Below are 14,145 nucleotides of genomic sequence, written 5' to 3'. Positions count from 1 at the left end.
CCGCAGCACGCTCGCTGCGCTCGCTCGGCTCGTGCGGGTCTTAAGAGTTCTAACCTAACCTAACCTAGCCACCAGCTTTCTGCCCTGAGTCGGGGTGGGTAGATTTGGTTACTATAATACATGTAAGGAACAGGGCGAGTGTTTTCTGGCACTTCGCCGGCTGCTGCCGCAGCACGCTCGCTGCGCTCGCTCGGCTCGTGCGGGTCTTAAGAGTTCTAACCTAACCTAACCTAGCCACCAGCTTTCTGCCCTGAGTCGGGGTGGGTAGATTTGGTTACTATAATACATGTAAGGAACAGGGCGAGTGTTTTCTGGCACTGTGCGGGCCCCTCAAGCCCTCCACCGGCCCGGCGCTAACCAAATCTACCCACCCCGACATTTTTAGCCACGGGCCTGCGGTTACACTTAAGTTTAGCCGGCTAAAGATAGAACAAACTAACATTAACACCTCGTCGAAAATAAACCTAAGTTTAGCCGGCTAATCTTAAGTTTATGTTCTCACCTACCTTTAGCCGTGACATATGCACCTCGTACTTAATATACACGTCAGACATAACAATTAATATGATTAAAATTTAAGATAAGCAAATCTATCGTCAATTACTTTATTTGAGCTCGTCATGAATTTTAAGAAACATTTGAGCATAAAGTTCTGGACTTCTTGAACACAAAATATTGTACATTACTTTGAAGTATTTGTTATTAGAACCACTTATAAAATTGTAAAACAGAGCGTCTTCCAAAACAGTTTCTTTACAGATTTAATTAGGACAAAAATAGAAGACGAAGCCCTCATAATAAAAACTAAGTAGCAAAAAATTCTGTTACATATTGCACACAGCGTCGAATATTGTTGTACTATATTTTGAGATTACCAATATGAAGTTGACCCTGATTAATCTATAATTACATTAAATAGATTTTAATTGGCAAAGTCTTGATAATATTTTATTTGTATTCATCCATGAATCGTTTGCACATGTGCACGAGGTCTATAAACTTAGGCCTCATGTTGGGATCTAGCGCCCAGCAGTCTTTCATTAGGTGCCTGAAAATCTCCGAAGGACAGCCGTCTGGAATCTGAAAGCTGCAATAGAAAAGGAGGTATGATATTGATGAACGAGACGTTTTATATTATGTATTTATTTTTAAATAGAGGCGCTATGAAGCGAAATAACAGTTACATAAACGATAGTAAATATGCAAACGTCGGATAAGATCCAAAATGTGTCAGTTTTCTCTCAAGATCGACACTCAAGACACTACTCTTGAGTGTCGATCTAGAACGATGTGTTCAATAATGAAATTCTGAAGCGACGTTGCCGCTTCGCGGATAGAAGTTGATTGTTTCAACGCAAGATGCAATGGTCAATCGCCATGGAAAGCATGCGCATGACGTGAGTATTACGCGGACAATATGATAAAGTTGTTATATTTTGTATGCAACAACAATAGCTATACTGAATTGGATATGGTATAGTTTTTCCTTGCGTTAAATTCAACGCGCCTATTATTCAGTCTCTACGTGACAACATCCGAAACATCAAAATAAATAAACGCCATAGAAAGCACATACACGGCGCACAAACGCGGCTTTCATTAAGTCTTATCACACACACATCAACATTTTGAAAATTCGCGATAAAAAACAATCAACGAATCGTGTTTAAATTCCGTCATAAAGACTTATATTTCATAGTATACTAGCTTTCCGCCGCGGCTTCGCCCGCTGTGTCCTTCCTCTTTAATTAATCAATCTCTAAAAAAAACCCTAATAGATTATAGATATAAATATTCCTCTTCAATCAATCTATCTATTTAAAATAATCGCATCATAATCCGTAGCGTAATTTTAAACATTCAAGCACACATAGGAATATAGGGACAGAGAAAGCGACTTTGTTTTATACTACGTACAGGTCGTGTCAAGTAAAAAGAACGCTGACGGTTAAGCTGCGCATTGGCGATTTATCGGTTTATTTGGTGTTATGAGGTGGTATAAGAATAACAAATAGGTAGTTGCGAAGCCACGATTCGCGAGCCTAGTTCAAAAATAAAATAATCGGCACATAGCTTTCGTGCAAAACTCGATCCATGCGCAAACACACCCCATCACTTTCATCCAGCGTTCTTTTTACGTGACGCGTACCATAATACTTTAATTGAATGTTACCAGGAGGCCCGTTCCCGTGGCCGCTCGACGTCGAACTTGGGCACCTCAATCTTTGCGCGCGTGAGTATCTCCCACGCGGTGACGCCGAACGACCACACGTCGCTCTTCGTCGAGAAGTGCCACGGCTCCACCGCTGACTCCGGCGCGTACCTGAGTGTAAATACAGTGTTAGTTATCTAGCGTTTTTGACGTGACGTCTTATTCGATCGAGCCGGCTGCACGCACGAAAAAACATGACTCATGCGGTGTTACCTCGCTCTGAGGCGTTCCATGAAGGCTTGAAGTGCAAACGAGAGCGCGGAACGAGCGACAAAGAAGCACAATCGGACGTTGTCACGTTCAACTATCGTCAGTAAACCGACTTTACAGACAACCAATTTTTTTTATTAAACTTATTGAAATAATTGTATATTGAAACACAACTTGTGGATGCTGATAAATTATCTTTATTTTTATAATACTTTATTACAAACTACATTGTGCGCACACGACATTACACCACGAACCACAGAGACAGGAAGAGGGCAAAGACAATTGCAGTTTACTGTGATACCATACAGACTATACAATAACCAAAATACAGATTGTAATATTTGCCTATTACAACAAAACTATCATTATTTGTTAATTGTATAACCATTTTCTTCTTCATATTTCTCCCTACAGGGTCACGGGAAGAAAATAAATGATTTAAAAGCCTTTGGGTGTTTACCGTGATGTCTTAAAGCAGTATTAATTCCAGTGTGGGAATAATATGATGACGCTAAACGACCTGTATAAATGTAAAGCTCTTTCATGTTTCCACACTGGTATTACTTTACTGTTTTAAAACATCGTAGTTGCTCCTGCTCCTTATTATGTCAAAATTAAAATGCTTATTGCAACGACGAATTGTTTGCAATCCTTATCATTATGAAAACTACCAGAGATTCTGATTATTTCATACACTTTCTGTATCCCATATTGTAATTCGTTATCCAACATTAAATGTTGATATCAGTACAGTAAATATATTTTCTAGTTAAAGAAACATAAAAATAAACATACCAATTAATAGGCAGCAATCGTTCAGTCTTAATCCTATACGCGTTCTCCTCCTTGGGAATGATCCTCGCAAGACCAAAGTCGGAAATCTTGACGTGATATTTGTTAACAACCAGAATATTTCTCGTCGCCAAGTCCCTGTGTACTACATTCTTGGCGGATACGTGGTCCATACCCTGTGAATAAAATATTCATTAAATTTATTGGTTACTCCTAAAATCTAGACCAAATTCAAGAAAGAATTAAATATTTATTTAAACTTAGTTCACTCATTTCAACTCCAACGCAATATTCGTTCAAACTACAAGTCATTGATAATACTATTCTTGTAGCTTTACAAAATGCGTATGACACGATTTTTTTATTTTTTATGACATAAGAAGGCAAACAAGCAGACGCCTTGCCTGGTGGTAAGCTAAGTGCGCCGCCCATAGACTACCGCAACTGATGTTACGGGTGTTGCCTACTAGAAGAGGGAAATGGACAAATTGGGTAAAATAGGATATGCCATCGGTGGATTAGGGAATAGCGTAATTTATTGGCCTTTCAGGTAGCTGTAAGCTCTTTTTTTGACAGACTTTGGCAGTTAAAGCGCACGGTTGTGCTTTGCCAACCATCCAGGTGGTGTGGGTGGTAGAGGTTTTTGTACACGAAACACGTAAACGTAATTGCACTCAATCGGTAACGACCAGTATTACACCACATTAATATTTTATTATATCTATACTCGATTTGTTTTAGATAGTAGAAATTCTAATTTTAAAGTATCTATAAAGTCCTATTTACTATTAATACTCACAGTGGCTATATCCTTGCAGTACTTGAGCAGATGTGATAACCGGAGCTTATCTCCTTGAAACTTTAGGTAATAATTAAGTGATCCTTCTTCTAAGTACTCCATTACGATGAGCACATCCGAACCGTGGTCCCAGGAGTAACCGAGGATCTCCACTATGTTTATGTGTTGTAGCGACTGTGCAAAGAAAACATAAATATAAATAACTAAATGGTACCGGACCTTTTATATATTTTATACTTGATACAGTATTTTGACCACCTCCTCGGTACAGTGGTTGACGCGTGAGCGTAGAACCGAGGGGTCCTGGGTTCGATTCCCGGTGGAGATGAAAAAAAAAATGTCTCGGTCTGGCAGGACATAGAAGGCTGATCACCTACTTGTCCCTAAAGAAAAATCGATCAGTGAAACAGATGTATGAATAATGCATCTGCCCCCTACTCCACTACGGGGACACGGGACTTCACTTTTTTGATATGTACAGTATTTCATGGCATAATAATTTAAAGCAAGAATGATTTGATTGTACATGGTTAAATATATCGCTTTTATTAAGAGGTGAAAAGCATGAAGTATCTTAACTGTTTTCAACAATGAAATGCAACGACGAAATTATTACAACTACTAAACTACATATATTCATTATAACTTCGTACCTTCATAATTTCCAATTCATTCTTAAAGTCTTCATACAAACTGCCATTTCTTTCTGACTCTTGACGGGTAAGCTTCTTAACTGCCACTTCCTTTCGTTGAGATTCTTGGTTATCACGTTCCATCCAACCTTTGAATACGTGGCCGTAGTTACCCTAAAGCATTTAGTGTATTAGTTATAAAATATAAGTAGCGTTAGCGCGACTGGAAAATATCCGCAAATTGCCGCAGCATTCGAATCCTTACATCTATATTCTGTAAGGTCTACAATATAATAGCGCTAGTGCAGCGGGTAAGCCCCCGCACACACTGCCGCGGCATTTTAACCTTTATACCTATACCCTATACGGACTATAATTGTACTCACGCTGCCGATCTTCTTGGTGAGTGTCACCAAATACGTCTTCCCTTGTGACACTATAGACTCCATAAGTCTTGGTGCAGCACAGAACTCATCAGGCTCCAGCGCTAATGCAGCGGGTAAGCCCCCGCACACACTGCCGCGGCTACTGCGGCCTGACTGCGTTTCGTGACGTAATGCGTACGCGAGCGCGTTCTCGAATGAGTTTGAGCTTTTGTTGTCCGCAAACTGTAGCAATATGATTGACAATTAATATTAATAAATTAATAAAGTATTCGTTTTAAACTGCAGAATTACTTTCAACATTCACGAGTTGCTTTTTAAAACAATGGAGAGAAACAATAATAAAATAGTTTTCATTAAGTAATGACAAGAATTTTTAATAACAAAAAATGTTATGTCAAAATGGATTTTCATATGAAATGACTCAATATTATTACGTCCTTTTGAACAATTATGCTACTTTTTTTCTATAATTAAAATTTTCAAATGCCTCAAAAAAGAGCATTAAAAAGTCGTTATTGTACCAATAAAATTGATAAAATTAAACTTACGGGGTTATCATATTGATCTGACATAGTTCCGTTCATAGAATGTACGCTGCTGTCGACTGATATCAAAGATTTGTTGCTTCCCGCGTCGCTCAGTTCACTCGGTATAAACCTATCACCTGCAAACATAAATTACTTTAAGTTTCTGGAGCAAAATAAAATATTTCATAGAATTTGTACATAATATATTTTTTCCGGTATTTATTTTATCTTAATTAATTATATAAGTAAATAAATAAATTCTTACTTGATACAGTGTCCGCATGTTCCAAATGATCAAGTGAAATCTTTGGCTCCTCATACTCATGTATTGGTACATACTCTGCAATTAACAATAAAAAGTCAAGTTTTATAATTATTATACTAAGTTTTATCAGTTATTGTATAACAACTACCACAGAATGCAAGAATAATCTGCCAATCCTCTGCACTATATTAGTGACGGAATTCGAACTAATATCATATTAAATTAAGAATTTTTACGCTTATTGATAGGACTGACAATTCAAAACTCACCTCTTATATAACTAGCTGTGCCCCGCGGTTTCACCCGCATTGCTCTGCTTCTGTTGGTCTAAAAGTAGCCTATGTCCTTTCTCGGGTATCAAAATACCTCCATACCAAATTTCATGCAAATTGGTTTAGTAGTTTAGGCGTGATTGAGTAACAGACAGACAGAGAGAGTTACTTTCGCATTTATAATATTATAGTATAGTATGGATTAGAAGTAGAAAAAACACAATTATTACCTCGATGTAACATATGGTTCATATCTCGCATGATTTCTTGCGGTCTCAGTGGTTCTGTCTGCCAACATTGCCTCATGAGAGCCCACACTTCACTGGGACATCGAGCCGGTCGTAGTAGTCTATCGCCCATCTCGTAACTCTATAACAATTCATTATTAAATTATTTAAGTATTAAATAAATTAAAGGGAGGTAAGATATTATAATTAGAGTAACTGAATATGTGTTACTTTAATAATTGGAATGAAATAAGATTTATACCAGCATAATCAATACATTTTAAGAAGAATAATAAAGGTTGTTAATAATCGAAATAATTAAAAAAAAATCAAGACTACAAAACGATATAAACATAAAATACGTGTTTGTGTATAAGGAAAGGATTTAGTGCCAATTTTTCAGCTTCCTTTGGCATTTTGATACCAAAGAGAATACGTACAAAGAGACTACATTATAGATTATAGAAAATAGAAAATTTATAATAACTTAAAATACGTACCCTTGCAGTAAGTACAGGATTGGTCTCCGTCGGCGATTGTCCATACGAAAACACTTCCCATAGAGTCGTAGCAAAAGCCCAAATATCACCAATTACTGATCGCTTCGCGAGACTCATTTCTGGGAAGAACTCTACTGGAATCCAGTGAACACTAAAATATATAGAAATATGATTTACTTCTTTTTTTTATTGTAATAAAGGATAAAAAATTGCTTGTAGCATTGAAGATTCGATGATTGATATACAATTTACGATATAATATATACTTTATACTAGTAAATGACCAGGAATTAAATAAAGGCTACTTTTTTCTAGGTATCAAATTAAATTACTTTATTATATATATAAACTTACTATTTTAAATAGATATCATAGTTACTTGAACAAAATATATTTGAACTCACTCTTGAGGCGTATACTGCCGTAACGTAGGTCCAGAGAGCTTTACAATAATCCTATCAGATTGGTGAGAAGCGAGCAACAATCTTCTACAACGGATATCTCCATGCACCACTCCGGCTTCTGATAAATCCCATAGAGCTCGAGCTAACCCAGCCGCTACTTTCTTTAGATGTAAAGGCTTCACTCTCTCTTCGTTTTCTCTGTTAAAATACATGATAATATTATTGTATTTGACGGCGCCACCATCGAAGCTTTAAAAAATAACGAACGGCGAACCAATATAAAGCATTCGTTCGCCGACCGTAGCCCAGTGCAAATCTCTCACGAGCTTTCTATAACTTATTTGTGATATTTATTTTTATTAATGGTCATAATAATTGTAATACCAAGAAATTTTGTCGAGACCTTCGTGTTCTTTTAAATCAATCTCGGAGCCTGACACCTACATATTTATTGTTACTTAGGTTTGTTTCGATTTTAATAGGACTTTTTCTCTATGTTTTTTTTATTTATGTCAAGAATATAAAAATAGTTTACGACTCAACAATGTGTATATTATCAATAAAAAACTTAAGAATCTGTCAAACCATAAGAGGAGTATGTAATGATATTAACGAATGAAACAGTAGGTAATAGAAAAATGATTACCTTAAATAAACATCAAAAGGTCCATACGGTAGATATTCTAGTACGAGAGCAGTTGGCGAACTGAGCGTAACACCATACAACCGTACTATGGAACTTGATTGAACGCACGCCCATTTACTCGCTAATTCTATGAAATCCTGAAAATAAACACAATATTAGAAAGGTTTTCTATCTCTTTCTCTTCTTAAAAGAAGGAAACTATATATAATTTTTTTTTTCTTAATATAATAAATACCTTTAAATAATCATTCGCCCTTTCCCTCTGTAAAGTTTTAAACGCGACTAGAAGTTTCTTGGTTTCATCGAGCCTCCATAACGCCTTGTATGTGGCGGTTATATTTTCTGAACCCATTTTTTCCGATCCTATAAAAAAATACATTCACTTGATAAATTCATTATGTGCGACTTTTAAAGCGTAATATGTTTTTTAACCATTTTCTTACATACCTGTGTATAATAAAATATCTTTATTAGGTAGACATCTGGGACTTTTATTGTCTTTTAGTATATCTTGTAACTCTGCTTGATCGATCCTAACGCCCTTTTTAACAGGCTCGCCACAAAGAAGTAATTGTGACTTATCTGTAATGCAAAAAAATAGTTTCATACGTCTTAGTGGAAGCAAAATCAAAGACGAGATGTCATGTTAAAATTTAGAAATACATCGCCATAATTATGTGGGGTTGTGTGTGTTTAAGGTTTACTGGAGGGGTCCATAAAAAATAAATTGACAAAATTTAATTTTTTTTTTTTTCATATTTAGACGTAACTTCCACTTTTAAAATTACTTTCAGCGGTTTCCAACGAAGTCAGTGACACCTTCAGTGTCCACAAATTCTGGCAACGCATTTCTAAATTCAACCCGAAGTCATTTTGCAAGTACAAGTAAACAAAGCTAAATAAAATGATATCTCCCAAATTGATAATGCATGCTCAATATCAAATTACACTTAGATAATCATGTAAAATATTTATCACTTTCTTATCTCTCATCATTTTTTGACATTGTAAAAAACGGAATCTTCCTTTTTTTCTAAAGAAAATTTCATCACAAAAAAATATTTACAAAATTATATTTTTTGCTCACCATATTCAGAAGGTGGTATACATTCGTTTAAAAATATCCTGCCTTCAGGGTTCTGATGGCAGCCGACTAGCCTTTCGATGCTAAAGTACTTTTCTTTGTTCAACACATATCCATCACCTTTAAATTCCAACAAATATGTTTCAGTTGTGCTGCAAATTAATAAAAGAATTAAAAATATAGCGTTTGTGAAGACTTGTATTTGGCTTCTCTTCGCAAATAAATCAGGCGACAGACAGACGCCCGATTTATTGTATGTTTTTATTTTTGCTATTAAAAAAATACATATTTATAAATTGAATTAGATCTAAAGCAAGAACAATGTGTTCGCTTAAATTTAATGAACATTAAAAGGAAGTTATCCACATAAATAATACACGACAAACCAATCAATTACAAAACGGCAACAAACATACCTATTTTTAGTACAGACATCCAAATAATACACATTGTAGTCATCTTGACATTGCCGTAATATATAACAACCATGTTTTTTTCCCCGTTTTTCCTCCAATTTGCGGTATGAAAATGCACCGCTGAAATAAAAACAACAATGAAAGGACTGATTTTTTATTAATGTGATTCAATGTATGAGATATATTCACACAAAAATTGAGAACAAAATTAGCATATATTATGCTAATACTTACCCAACTGGGCCGTGGCATTTTATCCTTTGCAATTCTTTCAGGGACGGTGTTTCGTCATCTTTGGAAAGATTGAATGTCCATTTTACCATCAACCTGAGTGTATAAAATATTATAAACTGTAATTTTTTTTTTTACACATACACTGGGGTTTATTTCTATTATTGAAAATATTGATATAATTTATTTAGTATTTTTTTTTCTCAAAAAAAAACTGGCCTCTTTTATAATGAACATTTAAATATTAATTTTAGGCAACCTTTACAAAGTACATTTTCGAATTATCATAATTTAAGTACCTACACAATACATAACTAGGTATTAAGATTTAATGAATTTTTTTATATTGTTTTTATAATAACACGGGTAAAGTAAACCACAATAATACTTTATTACGATTACAAATTGATCCTTGAATAAACATAATATCATTATAGCTGCATTCAATGTTAATAGATGATTATCTGACCTCATGCAGCTTATAATCTAAATGCTTATAAATTATTAATAGTTTAATTATTTACAATTGTGTAACAATACAAATAATTATACAAAGAATATTATGATACTACTGCTACTATAAAAATTAATTAATTTTAAACATTCCTTGCTAGAAAATCTTATTTTTAAGTAGGCATATTTATTTAAAAATGCATGCCATCAATGTACCTGTAATAACCATCACAAACAGATATAAATGAAGTAAGTTGTTCTTCAGACTTGAATTTCAAAAAGAGTGGAGTCCCTCTTCTCGATACTTCCAAAGAATTGTCGCCATTCCTTGTCAAATATATTAATTCCTCAATAGTACATGCATGAAACCACTGCAAGAAAAAACAAGTTAACAAATTACAATATTAATTTTTCAAATAAAAAAATATCATTAATAAAATTGCATTATTAAAATGTGAAATAATTAATTATCATTAACATAAAAACATGACAATCTCATTTCCTCTATTCATTTTTTTGTCGGTGTTGCCTATTTCAAAAATCCTCATTCAAATTCAATTAGTTGTTGTATATTCCTACCATTTTCTAACATCTATCAAAAAACCAAAATTACGTATCAATAATCAATGTAGGGTTCCTTACATCTCGTTTCAACGTGTTATATATTCGTATACCAGGCTGGTGCGGGTGAAACGGCGCCACCACGACCTTAACTGGTATACTCTCTGCACCATTCTGCCATATTGTGTCCTTGTATTCTTCCGCGAGATAGTTTGGAGCGAGGCCATATAATTGTTGCAGATACAGATTCTTCACATAGCTGAAAAATTTATAGCAGGAATGTAAACTGCTACTTGCTGTATTAATTAAGTAGAATAATAATAGTAATTGTTGTCATATCATACATCTTAATGAGAGCACCTTTACACAACGATTAGCTTATAATAATTGTTCTTTTTTGGGATAATTAGTAAAATTAAAATTATAAATTTATAAATATAAATTATAAAATATATTTGAATTCCATAAAACACAAAATATCAAATTCAAAATTAGAATTACTTATATGAACTGTAGAAGAAAAGTGTAAGTACAGGTACTACATTTTTTCTATATTGCAACCATGGACGTATAAAAAAAGACGGACGCCGTATTACGAACAAACAACGTGAAGCCACCATAGTAAGCTAGCGATCGTGTAAAGACAATAAACACGCACACACTCTCACCATAGTAAGCTAGTCGGCCGCCATTACGTCGTGAACTACCGACTGATTAACTGCGTCACTGTTTCACAAAAAATATTTAAAATGCCGTCTTGCGTGGTTAAATGGTGTCGCAACAGTACAATTTTTAATAACAAAACACGAGGGAACAAACACGACATTCCACAGGGAAGCAAGTTATTTCTTTTATGTTTTAATGCCAAAATTATTACGGAAAAATTTATAGAAAAAAATACAGCCGCCATTGTCAACAGGACAGCTGTTGCCATGGCAACATGGCACACACACATGGATGTTTCGCCGCCATTACTAGGCTTCACTCAATGTTTAGGCGATATACCGTCCGTCTTTTTTTATACGTCCATGATTGCAACTAAATAAATCATAAATAAAGATATAAATGAAGAATATAAGTACTTACTTAACATTATGGCCTGCTGAACATAACTGAGGCAAGCAATCATAAGCATGCTTCTTAGGAAATGGCCCATGTCTTCGCACTATCACTTTTGGTATATACTTTTTGTAATTTCTAACAACATCATTTAATTGTAATTTTTCTTCTAATATGGCACGCATCCTTAAAATGAACAATACTGTTTTAAAATATGAAGAATATTTAGAGACCTTTAAAAGAGTAGAAATTAATTCAATACATATTACAGTGTACATAAATGTCATCTCACTTTTATTAACTCATTAAAACAATAATAAAACAAACATACATAAATAACATAGCCATTTTAATTGTGATATCTAAATTGCGCCATAATTGTAGCCCATTGTCTTACACTTGGACCAATTATTGTTATGCACAATTACTTGTATATATCACAGGGTAATTTACTTAGACACCATATAATTAATTACAAGATCATGTTATGTAACCTGTAAGGTTATTGAATGTACATAAACAATAATAAATGTGTAATTTTTTGTCAATTATTTTCTATGCTTATGTATTATACTTATATTCAATACTAGCGGTCCGCCCCGGCTTCGCCCGTGGTACATATTTCGCAATAAAAGGTAGCCTATGTTCTTTCTCAGGGTCTAAAGATTATCTGTGCCAAATTTCATCAAAATCGGTCCAGTAGTTTATGCGTGAAAACCATACATACATACATACTTACATACATACAAACTTTTCCTCTTTATAATATTAGTATAGATTATTTTGCTTCAAAATATTACCAAATAACTTGAAGTACAAATAAGATTACTACTAGTTAATAAAATGACCAAAAACATGCTTAAACTCCTTCAAACTCATGAAATTATTGTATTGTCACCATTTTTTCATACAAATTTCGAATTAAATTGTTTAAAGTTAGTAAAATCAACTCTAAAGGAGTTGTTTACATACAAACATGTTGGTTACATACCAACATACAGGCGAAGCTAATAAAATTGTGTTAAAAATAAGATGGTTTATAAATCAATGAAGAATTTTTCAGTATAACCATTTATTTATTTAAAACCAAAAGTAAAGTAAGCCACTTCTTCACCAAGTACTACAAGCTATATTTGGTTTCTCTTATCATGTATCAACCTGTTTTATAATTTTGTTATCAATAGTTTGTTTAATATGAAATTTGAATTTAATATGAAATGAGAATTTTGTTTGAAGCATAGCAGATGGCTACCAGTCACTTAGTATAATATTATTTAAATAGACAAAAAGTTATAGTCAGTTTTCAGTTATGATAGCTGATCCATATTTTGATTTGCCACATTTCAGTTTTCACACAGAAATATTAATATACAAAACAATCCATACTTTATACTGATAATTATATTCACTCATATAGTCTATTGATTAATTACTTACATATCAGCAATGCCCAGTCCAAGAAGTTCCTGCTTATGCTCAGGATATTTAATTTCAGGGATTCTATTCTCGTTTACATCATTTCTTGCTTGTTGAAAATAGTAATCATATGTAGTCATGTCAAGAGTTATCAACAGACTCAGCTGAGGTACCTATCAACCAGAAATAAATGATAAAAAAATCGGTAATCACTAATATTTAAAAACCAAAATTATATTCAAGGTTTTATGACTAAGTGATGTATTTTTCAATTCATGATCAGGCTGATGATGAGCATCAGGCTTTATTTTTAAAGGTTATTCACATTAATATATCACATCGATTATTTAGTATGGTCCCATTGACATAGCATTAATGTTAGGAGTAATAGTTATATAGGTATAGGTGACATGAATAATTTAAATATGTGATAAACAGAAAATTAAATCATATATAGTAATTTAATAGAGTAACAGCAAATATTATCATTACATTTACCTTGAACCTTATTCTGAGTTCATAATCTCTTGAACTGGAGAGAACTTTGCTGTTATCTTTGAGGAAATAGTCTGTTCCTTTGATTCGTAAAGCAAATAGTGTACGCGTCAGTGGAGGAATGTTATATTTCTTGCACATAAGTATACACAATTCTTCTGCAGTCAACGTACTAGAACATGGAACTACATTCGGCAAAGGATCTATTACCACGGCTACTTTAACTGTCTCATGTGCAGCCATGGTTTATTTTGTAAACTTGAACCACAAAAAATTAGACGCTAACAATGATAAGATTCGATCGAAATTAACGCATATAAAATGTAGTAGACATATTTAACCGAGTCTCGATCATCTTGCCTTAGGATCGTATCAAGTTATGCACAATAAATAAATCAATGAAATAACTAAAATGTTTATTTATAAACCAACTAAGGTCACCACTTGCCACTGCCAGTTGCCAGTTGCCACTATGTTTGTTTAGGGTTGTAGTCAAAAACTTAGATAAACGATTAAATCGATAAATCGATACTGTATACTGTCGTTTTTTAATTG

At 33.9% G+C, this 14,145-nt stretch overlaps 1 protein-coding gene across 1 annotated transcript; it reads right to left on the bottom strand.

Annotated features, from left to right (window-relative positions):
* Window positions 1-356: 356 nt before the first annotated feature.
* Window positions 357-14,047, bottom strand: hop (tyrosine-protein kinase hopscotch). The gene is made up of 22 exons (XM_090110700.1): window positions 13,594-14,047; window positions 13,117-13,268; window positions 11,707-11,865; window positions 10,702-10,879; window positions 10,276-10,430; window positions 9,610-9,702; window positions 9,376-9,495; window positions 8,963-9,111; window positions 8,323-8,457; window positions 8,111-8,238; window positions 7,876-8,012; window positions 7,230-7,427; window positions 6,826-6,976; window positions 6,329-6,467; window positions 5,827-5,901; window positions 5,583-5,698; window positions 5,035-5,256; window positions 4,670-4,822; window positions 4,017-4,190; window positions 3,221-3,393; window positions 2,174-2,323; window positions 357-1,087 (listed from the first exon to the last, which is right to left on the bottom strand). The coding sequence occupies exons 1-22, from the start codon at window positions 13,831-13,833 to the stop codon at window positions 949-951; spliced, it is 3,336 nt and encodes a 1,111-aa protein (XP_089966826.1). The 5' UTR covers window positions 13,834-14,047; the 3' UTR covers window positions 357-948.
* Window positions 14,048-14,145: the final 98 nt, after the last annotated feature.

Source organism: Colias eurytheme, chromosome 16 (assembly GCF_061535395.1).
Source record: "Colias eurytheme isolate Ceu_HAF_F1 chromosome 16, ilColEury1 Martin Lab GWU primary, whole genome shotgun sequence".
NCBI lineage: Eukaryota > Metazoa > Arthropoda > Insecta > Lepidoptera > Pieridae > Colias > Colias eurytheme.
Note: the sequence above shows the minus strand (reverse complement) of the source record. Positions and strands in the feature narration are given on the sequence as shown.